Source organism: Physella acuta, unplaced genomic scaffold (genome assembly GCF_028476545.2).
Source record: "Physella acuta isolate Inbredline_101_S28 unplaced genomic scaffold, ASM2847654v3 ptg001708l, whole genome shotgun sequence".
NCBI lineage: Eukaryota > Metazoa > Mollusca > Gastropoda > Physidae > Physella > Physella acuta.
In genome coordinates, this window is record NW_026733220.1 from 41921 (window position 1) to 56743 (window position 14823).

The 14823-nt window shown below is 37.9% G+C and overlaps 2 protein-coding genes across 2 annotated transcripts; one reads left to right on the plus strand and one right to left on the minus strand.

Moving 5' to 3' along the window:
- Positions 1–272: 272 nt before the first annotated feature.
- LOC131930048 (uncharacterized) lies at positions 273–3454 on the minus strand. Its single transcript, XM_059286416.1, has 4 exons — positions 3350–3454; positions 2582–2824; positions 1957–2070; positions 273–875 (listed from the first exon to the last, which is right to left on the minus strand). The coding sequence occupies exons 1-4, from the start codon at positions 3403–3405 to the stop codon at positions 737–739; spliced, it is 552 nt and encodes a 183-aa protein (XP_059142399.1). The 5' UTR covers positions 3406–3454; the 3' UTR covers positions 273–736.
- A 2656-nt stretch (positions 3455–6110) lies between these two features.
- Positions 6111–13058, plus strand: LOC131930050 (DNA-directed RNA polymerase I subunit RPA12). The gene is made up of 5 exons (XM_059286417.1): positions 6111–6263; positions 10340–10475; positions 11394–11518; positions 12307–12416; positions 12940–13058. Exons 2-5 carry the CDS (start codon positions 10346–10348, stop codon positions 12962–12964), a joined length of 390 nt encoding a protein of 129 aa, XP_059142400.1. The 5' UTR covers positions 6111–6263; positions 10340–10345; the 3' UTR covers positions 12965–13058.
- Positions 13059–14823: the final 1765 nt, after the last annotated feature.

Genomic DNA, 14823 nt, shown 5'->3' on the forward strand with positions numbered 1-14823 from the left:
TGTTTTTGAAAGATGTAGGTCTATTTGGATCTCTTTGTTTTTATGAGATTGCAGCCAGTTCACAAACAGGTCTTTAGCAGAGAAGCAATCACAGAACAGATTAATTAATGTAGGCGCTCATAAACAAATCACCCAATGCCTGATGACACCAAAATAGAGAATACTCGACCAGGAGATAAAAATGTTTGAACAATATTACTAGAAAAAATGCATCGACCAAAATAAAATGGAAACTTAAACTGAATCAATGCATGGATTTTTATAAGGTTTTTAATGAATGCAGTTTTATTAGCTTCGTGTTTTATGTGGATGCAAGGTAATAAAACACAACTTGAAATAATAATTTTTAATAATAATAAAAATATTTTAAATATAAATATACGTTTTTCGATTTTCAGTCTCACGGAAAATAAGAACAATAAATTGTTACTATTTAGGTAACATTAAAGTAACACAAACACCGTCTAAACTAGGATAGTGGTGTTTGCACTGACGTGGTTTGAGATGGCGCTTTATGATACCGACAGTAGCACTTCAGTGATACTAGCAGTAGCACTTTAATGACAGTAACACTTTAATGGTTTTAATGGTGATGCCTTAACACAGTAACGATACTGACAATAACATTTTAATGATAATCATTTCAATGGTACTGACAGTAACATTTATAACGTTACTGACAGTAACGTTTTAATAATACTAACAGTAAAATTTCAATGGTACTGACAGTAACATTTTAATGGTACTGACAGTAACAGTCGTTGCCGACGTTTACTGGGACAAATGTGTCGTTGCCGTCGTCCTTCTCTACAAGGATCCACTGGACTCGGTTCCTCAGCTGGCAGGTACCAGATAGTGTACAAGGGGAGCCTAGCCTATAAGAAAAAAAAAATATCCCCTGACCAATTTGTGATAATAACATTTCAATAAAAGAGTGGATTTAAAGAAAAACAGAGAAATACATTGTTTTGCGAGCAAGGATGACCAGTATTTTTTTTTTACCTCTAGCGTTTTCCTTTACACAACAGCACGTCACATGTGGTTAAATTAGCCGTGGGTTATCTGGTTAAATGAGTAAGTAGGGTCTTGAGACCGGTTACCGAACTCGTGACTTTCAGGTTAGAAGCACCCGTTCTATCGCTATTTTATCTCAAGGGGAGCAAGCGGTAGCATCATAAGATGGGGCAGGGGTGTGTGTGGGGGGGGGGGGGGGGTTGTGCCGCACCCTGTGACACCATCCAAAGGTTATGTTAAGGGTTAACTGCAGGGGAAGTAAGCAATAGCGTCACAAGATCATCCTAAGGGTGATACCGAACGACCAAAATTTTTTTTGAAATTGTATCTTTTAACCTGTGTATGTATCCGTATGTATTGGGTCGTCGTGGTCGGGAGGGAAAGCTCATGGTTCCTAACCGTAAAGTACTGAGTTCGAACCCCCAGATGAAGCTCAATAACTGGGGACAGCAACCCATCTAGGACAGGAAACTCCGAAACCAAACAGGACAGGTGTCCCGAATGTAGTAGGATAACATACACTGGGTTCCATTACAACTTCTGCAACCGAAGCTGGTACCAACCATTGCCTAGCATTCCTTTGGACAAAACCGGCCACGATCTAGAGAGGAGTTACGATGCACGGGCACACCATGATCGCTTTATCTAATGCCCAGGTATCAATGTTCCCTCTAAGGGGGGAAAAGCTAGTGTGCAACGTGTATTTTGTGTGCGCGGTGTTCTAAAAATTTATTACAAGTGTATAATTATTTTACAAAATCACTGCGCGGCAGCTCAAAACTACTTCGCGGCCGCGCAACCGCGCAGCTTAGAGAGAACACTGCCAGGTATGTGCCCTGAGGATTTCTATTCTCTGGGAGGTTCCATGGCCTCTGGAGACAAACAGGAGCCGTGTTTAGATAGAGTGGATCTATCATTGATATATGCCCGAAAGAGACTTACGCCGCGCACTTTCCCTGGTGTAGGATCTGGTAGGAGGAGTTGAAGTGTTTGACTTTGTATTCCTGGTTGTTGTACACCGATGTGACGTAGGTAGGGATGGTCAAGGTCATGACGCTGTGGAGAGGCAGGTGAGGGCAGGTGAGAGCAGGAGAGATGGCAGTAAAACTATAGACACTCTGTCAGGCAAACGTCCAACGTACTGCTATTGTGAATCCCTCAATTTCGTATGGCTTAAGTGAACCACACAACGTATGGCTAAAGTGAACCACACATCACACAGCTTATAGTTAAAGTGACCCATATATCACACAACGTATGGCTAAAGCTACCCTCATCTCACACAACCTATTGCTCAAGTTACCCTCAAATCACCCAATGTTTTGCTAAAGTTACCCACATATCACACAACTTATTGCTAAAGTTACCTTCTCACACAACCTATTGCTCAAGTTACCCTCATTTCACCCAATTGTTTGCTAAAGTTACCCACATATCACACAACTTATTGCTAAAGTTACCCACATACCACACAACTTTTTGCTAAAGCTACCTCCATCTCACATAATCTATAGCTTAAGTTACCCACATATCACACAACTTATTGAACCAATCAAAGCTCACTCACGTGACACAACAAGGATCCGTCGCTTCCCTACGGCCACGCTGATTGGTCACCTTGTTGCCATCATTTGGCCAGGGCATGTTAAAGCTGTCATTCCGAATCTGGAAGTTTCCCCTCATAAAGCTGCTGGGATTCAGGATCAGACAGAACAGGTTGTCGCGGTCTAGAAAAAGGCCAGGGAATCGATCGTTGTCGCAGACTCTCCTGCATTTGGATGTGTCCTTCACCTCAGGGTTGGAGTGGGATCTGGAAGAGGCAGTTTGATGCTTTTCGAATCTTTGGATTTTGCATTGTGTCATAATTTGATTAAAGCTATAACATTTTAATGAACCTATTTTTGCAAACGAACTTATCCCAGGTTGCGAATGTACCTCAATTAACACATTTACTACAGTCAACGAATCTACAGGAGGTGACAAGCTTACAACATCTAGTAGGTAATGAGCTTGTTCTAGCTAACGAACTTACCCCAACAACGAATTTACCCCAGCTAACGAACTTACACAAAGTTATGAACTCATCCCAAACCTGCGAACTTATCCAAATTTACCAACTTACCCCAAAAGCTAACTTACCCCAGCTAACGAACTTACCCCAACTGTTAACTTACCCCAGCGAACGAACTTACCCCAGCGAACGAACATACCCCAACTAACGAACTTACCCCAACTAACGAACTTACCCAACTAACGAACTCACCCCAGCTAACGAACTCATCCCAGCTAACGAACTTACCCCAGCTATCGAGCTTACCCCAGCTAACGAACTTACCCCAACAGCTCGTGGCTAAACAGAAGAAACATCAACAAACTAAGTGAAGCAAACATTTCCAACAGCCACCCAGCATATGCCCAATGGTAAACTATCACTGTAACAATGTTTATACAGAAACATTATGTGTTCTTCAGGACATGTCTTTTGTCCAAACCCCCCCCCTCCCCCCTGCCCCCTCACATGTTTTAAAATGATTGCAGTGTGTTCCCTAAATCGATATGACAAAAGAAAACGTCTGTGCACCAAAGTAAATACAAGGTATAGATCATTAAAGAGATGAAACAAAAGACACAATAGCGGATGAGCTGGGCCGATATTTTAAGTCGAGTTTCGGGGCAGCTCATATGAATAGTTTTTTTTTTTTTTTTTTTTTTTTTTTTTTTTTTTTTTAACATAACAAATGTAACATAATGTTTTTTCAGAAAGAGTTTAAATAGGTGTGTTAGTGCGTTGTTAAAGGTGCTGTGGCTCAATGGTATACGGTGACGCTCGGTGGGGGTGGAGCACCACGCCTCCCCCTTGTGACGCCACTGTTCAGAATATGACTACTAAAAGTTAAAGCGTGTACTTACAAATGTGTAGTGTAAGTTATTTAAGCTATTTAAGGTGTGTATATACAATGTGTCCAGTGGCGTAGCCAGGATCGTCTCAAGGGGGGGGGGAGTTCCAATTTTTACCCGGGGACAAACTTTAGATTTGCACCCCCACCCCCTCTCAAACTTTAGATTTGCACCCCCCCCCCTCAAACTTTTTATATATATACCGAGGGGTCTATGGGGGGGGGGTTATGAACCCCCTCCTAACCCCCCCCCCCTGCCTACGCCACTGAATGTTTCCATGTGATATGGGCTGGGGATGTGTATTAGGCGTTTGTATCTGGGGGTGGGGGGGTATCAGACGGGTGTGTCAGGGTGTGTTTAAAAAAAAGTCACGATGACAAAACTGTCAAAAAATAAATAAATAAAAAACACGTAAGACCAAACCAAACATACAACAAAAACATATATTTTTTTTGTGTAGCCCAATCAATTGTTGTAGATTTTTATTGCAGTGAATGACCTACGATTATTTCGGTCGCCATTTATGAACAAACCTTTCGGTTTTTTTTTCCGATAGTTTCTAATTACTACTAGAGCTACTAGCCCTCGTATAGAAACTTTGGTTTATAAGCAAAATAAATGATGATGGGGAATTCAAACTGGATTAGTAATCAATGGTATAAATAGTGTAGGACTGTAATACCTTCATGTACGCCTTAAAAGAGAGTTGTCCATTAATGAGTTATTTTAGTCGATATATATCAATTTTTTAATGACGTGGGGCGTTGTAAAAAAAAAATCCCCCTTCCTCCATGTATAGCATTTTAACTGTGCAAACATCACATTGAAGTCAGTTCGCCCTATCCCTCTTGTTTGTGCTAAACTGAGATGAGTATTATATTATTTTATGTTCCGCGGCACCAATAAATTGCGTTATGCTAATATAGCTATTTTTTACCCCCTTTTTCCTATCGTCAAACCTCATTACAAAATAATGCGGGAGTGATCTCCCTTAAAATTTCTTGTTAGTGCTAAGAGTAAGAGAAATGGCACTTTCAGTGCAATCTGGATATATGAATGTTGTTTTTTAATTATTTTTTAAAATACTTAATTAAATACTTAATTTAAAAAAAATATAATCGAGTAGAAAAAATGAACGTAAGCGTTTTGTGCATAAATGAGCAGAAATTTTTGTCTTCATAAAGAAACTATTAGTTAATTTTTTAAAAGCGAATGAAATATCTAATAAAGTCACATTGCATTGTCATCGAGTTTTGACCAACGTGAAAAGTTTGAAAAGGAACAGTCAGATAGATGTGATAGTCTTTGAGAAATCTGAAATATATTTTGATTTTAGCTCCATTACAATGCATCCTTTATATTCCTTTTACGATACAGTGGGGAGGTGTAAAACGGCGAAAACTATTAGAATTTCATTTAATTTTTCCTTGCACGCAAGGCAGGCGCTACCTATAAGGCGAACTAGGCGGTAGCCTAGGGCGCTGTCCGTAGGGGGCGCCAAAATGGAAAACCAAATTGAAAGTTTGAGGGTGCAAATTGAAAGTTTGTCCCCGGGCGCCGGAAAAGGTCGCTGATAATACTGGGGCACGAAAAAAATTGCGAGGGGGCGGAGGCGCTTTTAATAAGTATTGCCTTGGGCGCTAAATAACCTGGCACAGGCACTGTTTGCACCAGAGTTTCTTCCAGGCATCTCTTCGGGGAGGGGGGGCAAAGCCCCCCAGAAAATTTTTTACCGCCCCCCCCCCCCCCAAACGAAATGAAATTTATATAATTTATATAGAAAATATATACTTTTAACAGTGTCCGCCCCCCCCCCCCCCCCCGAAAAAAGTTTACCGCCCCCCCCCCCGAAAATTTCAAGTGCCCCCCCCCCCCCCCCCCGGAGAAAAAAGTCTGGAAGAAACACTGGTTTGCACGATTACAATACTTTCTCAATAGGCTACTCTGTATACGAGAAGTAAAAAAAAAGACCCACCCTCCCGTTTTCTCCGCCAAAATGACATCACAAAGATTGAGATCAGGAAAAATTATTTCAAAATAATTACTTTTTAAATTAGGCATACTCAAAACACTTTTCTTGGATAGTTACCATTTTAATGTATATGTGGGCGATGTGGGCTTTCGTGAGAACCTCCGGAAACTTTAATTCAAGGGAAACAACTACAAAAAAGATATAACAATAACAATGCATAAAAGACTATAACATCAACACGCCGTGTTTCGAAACAGATCTGTGTCCAGACTACATTACTGACTAGATCTAGATCTAGGTCTAGATCTATAGTCTTCTTTAGATTTCTAGGTCCCAATTGAAAGATCTAGCTTCTAGATTTCTAGATCTATATCAAACTGTAAGCCTTATTCATATAGAATCTACTTTTATACTGTGATGTTAAACTTGATTTAATATTTAATTTTAGGGCAGGGCCTAGCACACTTCACTATCTATATAATATATATTATATATAGTGAATAGTGTGACTTTAAACTTAGTTAGTAGTTAGACTAGTGACTAGGTCACTAGACCAGGGATCGGCAACCTTTTGAGACGGAAGAGCCAAAAGTTACAATTTTCAAAATTTCCCAGTTTTTTAAAGAGCCACAAACATTTTTTATACCAATATTTTATTTTTTGATTAGGATTAGGTAAATACTTTTGGTAATCTATCGTTTTGGGTACGTAAAATCGCCCGCGGCTATTAATGTACGAAAACGTTACCTCATTGTCAAGGCTGTAATAGAAGTATATTGTAATGTGTTTGTGTCAAATATTATAGATAAATGAATAATACACCTAAATCAATAGCTAAACATATCAATATAGGCCAGAAATTAACTTTAAACAGCAGTGTCTGCAAGCAAGATTTGCTATATAAACAGCAGCCATTTGTAAAATAGAGTGACTTCCGCCTGAATCTCGCGCTAAAAGTCTATAAAAATAAAACTTTAACAAGATGGCTGCTATAGTAAATGAGCATGGTTGCATCTGTTGGAAACATCGCTGGTGTTCATTTATTACTGAAAAGTTTTAATTCAATTGTTTAAAAACAGGTACATAAATGAAACAAGGAAACATTTTTGTATTTTTCAAAACATAAATCCTCCTCAAAATGTGAAATAATTATTAAAATGTAAAGAGTCACCTGTTTTTCACATTACTACTCGCGGGCGATTTTACGTACCTAAAACGATAGATTACCATACTTTTGATTTGCTATTTAAAATAAATAGCTTTAAATATGACATACACTTCTTTCGCGAGAATTATGAAATTAGTAATAAAAAATAAAAACATTGGACTATCCCATTCCACTTTAAAAGCAGTTAACTTTTTCTGTCTTTACTGACACCACCGGCTCGGGAGGTGTCTGCCATTAGCCAAGCAGGCCTCAACACGGAAAACTCCAACTAACTGGCTTGAATATCGGTTTGATTACCGTGTATCGGTCTTTTCTGTTCTCACCAGGTTTATCTCCCACCCCACCTAACGCAAGGTAAACTCGTACCCCACCGTCCAGTACCCGGCTCAACAATAGTAACTAATCACTTAAAAGCTACGTCACTCACGTCAAAGTAATGATTACTGACCGCTATGGACATGCATTCTGAATAAAATGACATTCGCTTGTAACGATATTAAAAAAAGTGGGCATTTGGGCAGTAGCAAGCATTGAATAGTCGCCACGGTGCTGGCTACAGCAGGGCTGTGGGGCTGGGCCTGGTGCCCAAGCTGCTGTCAGCTGTCCGAATACTTTCTACCTCACCTACTCTTATTGTTCTCTGATGAGTGTTTTTATCCTATTTAAAGTTGAGTTCCTTTACAGTATAATATTTGTTGCAAATTTTGAATGGAAATAATATAACTATTAATATATGTGCAAGGATCTGGAGAGCCGCATCTTGACATCAAAAGAGCCGCATGCGGCTCGCGAGCTGCAGGTTGCCGACCCCTGCACTAGACTATACTATTATGTATTATATCTATATAATAATATACTAGAAATTTAGATCTATATACAGTTCATTACTCGATCCGATCTAAAATCTAAGTTATTTATATTTATATTAGGCCTAATATTTAAGTTTAAAGTTAACCACTTCCAAGTTACTAGGCTATTTTTTTTTTAACTTAAGTTTACTTAAGTATTTTCCTATTTGTTATTGAAATTATAGGCTATAGGCCTACTATTTAATATTTATTGTATATTTTTAATTTTTAAGTTTTTAAGTCTAAAAATTAAAAAAATAAAAACTCCTTAGAGTGTAAGAGTCTAAGACTGACTAAGACTAAGCCAAGCACTAAGGCAACTAACAAACAACTAGATCTATACTGCAACTGTTATTCTTAGTTAACAGTTGATACTGAGTTGAAGTTCAGTAAGTTGACTCTTCACTGTCACATAGTCTTAGTCTTAATGTAACACTATGATCAGTGTTTCTTCCAGACTTTTTTCTTCACCGGGGGGGGGGGGGGGACACTGTAAAAAGCGGTAGAATTTTTTCGGGGTGGGGGGGGGGGGGGGCGGTAGACTTCCTCGGTGGGGGGGGGGGACACTAAAAAGTGGTATTCAGAGTAAAATGTGTGTGTGATGCTGTAAAGTACTGTCATTTAATGTAAAAGTCAATGTTGTACTTGTGTATTAGACAGTAAACCAGTATATGAGGTCACAGTAAAAATCAGTTAAAAGTAAACTTAGGCCAAAACAATTTTTTTTTAACCATTTGGCTCCTAGGCTGCTACACTTTTCTCACTTGCCGCTTCCTAAGGAAAGGGGCAACACTCTTTAAAATATAATCTAAATATAGGTTGGGTCTTTTAAAAAATTCAGAACAAAACAAATCTCATCCACAGCAGACATGCATTGTTGAAACAAAAGTAAAATGGATAACATGTAATAAAATGAATTCTTTTCTGCACTTAATTGAACAAAAATAAATTAATTCATAACCATACCAACAGCAAACGCGCTTTGGACGTAGCACTACTAGACAACTACTATTAATAGCAATTTCCATTTTTAGAAGTACCCACATGTCTAATATTTCTTAAATTAAATATCATTATCACTACTACTATTTATTTTCTTCTAAATTATAAGTGTCCCACATGTCTAATATTTCTTAAATTAAATATCATTATCACTACTACTATTTATTTTCTTCTAAATTATAAGTGTCCCATCATAACTTAGTCCAAAGGTATCATTAAATTAACACAAAAATCATGACTCCACAGCAAAAAGATGCAAATATAAAAAAAAGAAGCATTTGGCGATATCAGGGGTTAATGGGTTAAATAAGTAATTTACTCTAATAGATAATTACACAACATATAGATCTAGATCTGGGACTTACTCAGTGGGAGAATACAGGTGTGGATAAGGGTCAGGCCCATGCTGGAGTAACATATTAAGCCTCTTTGTAAGGGGTCGACGTGGCCGAGTCGGTAAAGCTCATGGTTGCTAAACTGAAAAGTCTCGAGTTCGAACCCTCGGGCAGATGAGGCTCGTTAGCTGGGGACAGCCACTCTTCTAGGAGAGACAACTCCAAAATCAAACAACTGCTGCCTTGTAGTTTGTTCTTGATTGGACAAAGGCTATGGAAGCAAATCCAAAAAGAAAAGCAGGCTGAAATCGGAGTCAATGGCCTCAATGGCGCATAACCAGTTGACACGTATCCTTAATTGACGAGAATTGTGATGGAAGCATGGTCGAGTCGGCAAAGCTCATGTTTGATAAATTCGGAAAAAAAAAAGTCTCGAGCTCAAACCCTCTGGAAGATAAGGCTCGATCCCTTCCAACACTAAAAATTAAGGACGAAGAAGAAGAAGAATCCTCTTTGTAAATAGTAATCAGTACAATGGTTACATGTACACTAAATAAGTACTTGTACTTGTTTAGTGTACTTGTGTAAAAACAGTAACCAACTAGAACAGGGATAAGGCACACAATGTCAAACTGTAAAAGTAGAAGTAAAGTTCCCCTTCCAAATCTGATGATATATGGGGCCATAGAAGTAGAGTTCACGTGTTTCTGTGACCTCGGCATATGAAGAGATAGTGTGCTCAGCTCTATGCTCAACCGCCTTTACTTTCCCTAGCGTGAGTTAAGTACCCATCAGAGCTGGGTTGACTCAGGGACGGTCTACTGATTTGAATCAGGATTCGAACTCGAGACTCACAGGTTAGCAGTCTAGCTCTATACTGCTAGCCCACTCCATCCCTTGATTACATTTCCCAACCTACACTTTTTAAAAGAACCCTATTTGGTATTTTAAGAATTGTTATTGAAGCCCTTATTTTTTCTGTTTAATCATCATGTTGGATCACAAACAATGTACTAGCCTTCTCACCAATAGGCTGTTGAAATATATAGAATGTATATTTACGCCTTCACATCTATTTAATGAGTTTTAATATATTTCACAGATCACAATGTCAGAACCTCCACCCTTTACCACTGATCTACAGTTTTGTCCATTCTGTGGCTCTGTGCTACCTCTACCTAGTATTGGACAAAGTATTATTTCATGTGCACGGTGTCCAGCTACTAGGAATTTAAAAGGTAGGTTAAGGGTTAAACTACGGACAAAAATTATTTCATGTGGACAATGTCCAGCTACAAGGAACTTAAAAGGTAGGTTAAAGGTTAAACTACGGAAAAAATATTTAATTTGGACAATGTCCAGCTACAAGGAATTTAAATGGTAGGTTAAAGGTTAAACTATGGACAAAAATTATTTCATGTGCATGTTGTCCAGCTACAAGGATTTAAAAAGGTAGGCTAAGGGTTAAACTATAGACATGTATCATTTCGTATGAACAATATCTAGCTACAAGGAATTAAAAAGGTAGGGTAAAACTAAACAATTTGATTGGTGCTACTAAATTAGCCATACATGAATGTCATACAACATTGTCAGATGGTAGAACACAACTGCTAACCTGAAAGGTGAACCATTAGGTGTAGCCCAGCAACCAAATACAAGGGTCCCAGGAAATTTTCATCCAGTGGCCCCACTCAAGCTTAATCAGCACTTAGGATAAGAGGATTGTGTTGGGACCTCAAGATCTACACAAATTACTTCTTGAGCGTTAGTGTTGCATATGCTCAGAGACATTCTTAGGGACAAATTTAAAATCATGTGAACAGTTGATCAAATAAAAAAACTTTCTAGTGTAATAAAACTTGTACTCCATCACACTGACTTTTTTTTACCTCTTAGTTTGTCATTTTTTAACCAATTTTTTAAGCATAAATTAATCTATCATTTAACACTTAGAGGTATATTTAACTTGACTCAGATATTTAGCAACAATCAAACCATTCAGTTTAAAATAATTTTTAATTGCTTTTTTAAATTGATTATTTTTTAATGCAACTGTTATCTGTTTTGATAGGTGTCTAAGGGAGGGAACTGCCATCAACTTTTGTTCTGATTTCGAAAATGAGTAGCCTTTCTTTTACATCTGTTTTCTCCAGAATACCAAGATGTCACAGAAACTTTTGTCATTCATTTCAACACCCCCAAAAGGAAACAAAAGAAAAATATAGAAGCGGAAGATCTCATAAAAGAAGAGTTGATACCTGAATTCCAGGGCCCAACTGTAAGACGTTCAGTTACTAAATGCAGTATTTGATCTGAAATAAGACTAACAAGTTTCTCATAAAAACATTTTCTGTAACTAATTTTTATTCTGTCTGTAGTTTAATAATTTTAATGGATAAAAAAATTGTCTGATTATAATTTATTTTAGAGTTTATTCTTGAGCTTAATTCGTCTTAAAATAGTGTAATTTTAAGTGGGGAGGCTGGGGATCCAACATAGCAAACAATCAGCTTCTCACCTTAGTTTGGTTTAAGGTGAACCAGTGTTTAAAAATTATCTTTGATGAATTAGGTGGACTAGCCATTTCAAAAATTATCTTTGATGAATTAGGTGGACTAGCCATTAAAAAATTATCTTTGATGAATCAGATGGACTAGCCATTTAAAAAATTATCTTTGATGAATCAGATGGACTAGCCATTTAAAAAATTATCTTTGATGAATCAGATGGACTAGCCATTTAAAAAATTATCTTTGATGAATCAGGTGAACTAGACATTAAATAACTATCTTTGATGAATCAGATGGACTAGCTATTTAAAAAATTATCTTTGATGAATCAGTTGAACTAGACATTAAATAACTCTTTGATGAATCAGATGGACTAGCCATTTAAAAAATTATCTTTGATGAATCAGGTGAACTAGACATTAAATAACTCTTTGATGAATCAGATGGACTAGCCATTTAAAAAATTATCTTTGATGAATCAGGTGAACTAGACATTAAATAACTATCTTTGATGAATCAGATGGACTAGCCATTTAAAAAATTATCTTTAAATCAGGTGGAGCGCCAGTGTTCCAGGTGCAACCACGACATCATGATCTACACAACCAGGCAGACACGATCGGCAGACGAGGGTCAGACAGTTTTTTACACATGTGTCAAGTGCAAGTAAGTTTCACTTTTTGTGTGATGTGTGATATAAGTTTCACTTTTTGTGTGATGTGTGATATAAGTTTCACTTTTTGTGTGATGTGTGATATAAGTTTCAATTTTTGTGATGTTTGAACTGCTATAACTCTCAAATGTTTGTGTGATGTGTGAAATGCTATAAGTTTCACTATTTTGTGTGATTTGTTTGTGTGCTATATAATGTTGATTATTAATATTAATTATATATTTTATAAACTACAATACTAAGTTTTCTAAAACTGTCACTGGATAATTAATGTTAAACAAGCACTTTAATCAGAGAACAAAATAAAGAAAATTGTTTTTAAATGTTGTTATTAATTCTCTCAAGCGCTTAAGTTTTTTTTTCAAGCTTACATGTTTTTGATATATTTACAAAGAGATATCTAAGTCAAAATTTTCTTTTATTCTTGGTAAAAATACAATTTTTCATTGTTTTGTGACCAGCTACTCTTTCATTTAAAAGATAATATGATTTATTTATTTTTGTTTTGTTTTGCAGATTTCAAGACATTGAGTATTCCTAGTTTTTATCCCATGCCAGAGTGAATACAGTCCAATGAATATTTTGCTGCACTAACTTGTTTATATATGTCAATAAAGTAAAATAAAATTACTAGTGCTGTTTATGTGTGAATTTATAATATGGTACATATATAATATGGTACAAGTTATTTGTAGAAACTTTAGTGCAGCTTTACAAATGTTTATATGTTTTTATGTAAGTGTTGTTACAGTCTGGGCTTTTGATAGTGTTAAGGCTGAAGTACTCATACTTGTAAAATCTACCTAACCTCTTATCACTTCCTTTCCAATTGTTCTTATGCTATAGACGTGTGTGTACTATATTGTTTACTTTTTAATCTCAATATAACTAAAACACTATAGTTTTAAGGTTAATTTAAATGTGTAAGTAAAATGGACGCTGCTCTAAATCAGGGGTCTCCAAACTACGGCACGAGGGCCGGATGCGGCCAGCGAGGTCCTCTTATCCGGCCCGCGGAGATCTTTTTGTCCACGGAAAAAAAAACGTTTGTTGGTGATGGCTGAAAAACTTCGCTCAGAAAAATCAAAGAAACTGGCCTCGAACTCAAATTTGATAGTTAATGCGGCCCTCGGACTGAAAAGTTTGGAGACCCCTGCTCTAAATCTACGCAAATACTTATATGTAACAATCCTTACAGTTTAATGTGGATGATTAGGCTGAAGAATAAAAGAATGAAGAATAAAATCTTTGTTCTTAGTTCTAACGATTCCATCAAAGTCCATAAGGTCAAGCTACATCAATATTCTAACCCCTCATACATCACACACAGCCCATAAGGTCAAGCTACATCAATATTCTGACCCCTCCTGGATCAAAGCCCATAAGGTCAAGCTACATCAATATTCTGACCCCTCCAACATCACACAGCCCATAAGGTCAAGCTACATCAATATTCTGACCCCTCCATCACACACAGCCCATAAGGTCAAGCTACATCAATATTCTGACCCCTCCTGTATCAAAGCCCATAAGGTCAAGCTACATCAATATTCTGACCCCTCCTGGATCAAAGCCCATAAGGTCAAGCTACATCAATATTCTGACCCCTCCTGGATCAAAGCCCATAAGGTCAAGCTACATCAATATTCTGACCCCTCATACATCACACACCTCAAGCGCAGTAGCGTAGCGAGGGGGGGGGGGGGTGGCGGGGGGGGACATATGTCCCCGGGCGCCGACCTTAGGGGGCGCCGAAATGGGTTGGAAAAATAAATTGAAAGGTTGAGGGGGGGTGCAAATCGAAAGTTTGAGGGGGGGGGGGGTGCATATGGAAATCTCGAGGGGGGGGGGGGTGCAAATCGAAAGTTTGAAGGGGGGGTGCATATGGAAATCTCGAGGGGGGGGGGGGCGGGGTGCAAATCAAAAGTTTGAGGGGGGGGGGGTGCAAATCGAAATCTTGAGGGGGGGTGCAAATCGAAAAGTTTGTCCCCGGGCGCCGGGAAGGGTCGCTACGCCTCTGCTCAAGCGTCATCAATATTCTAACCCCTCCATCATACACAGCCCATAAGGTCAAGCTACATCAATATTCTAACCCCTCCCAAATCACACACATCCAGAGAATGTTATCAGCTGATGTTTGCAAACAATGCCAATCCATCCCCAGAAAGTTTTAAGTTTGAACTTTACTCTTGTTAATATCAAGATAATTTCACAATAATAGTTTACAGAAGCTCTTTTTTTCTATGTAAAGCGAAGTAACTCCATTAAAATAACCGATTTATAAGCCTAGCCTAGTCATGTCCCCTTAAAATGATAAACTCTCAGTCAACACGAAAGCGAAATAACTCCATTAAAATAATCGACAAGATAAACCTAGCCTAGTTACGCCCCCTTAAAATG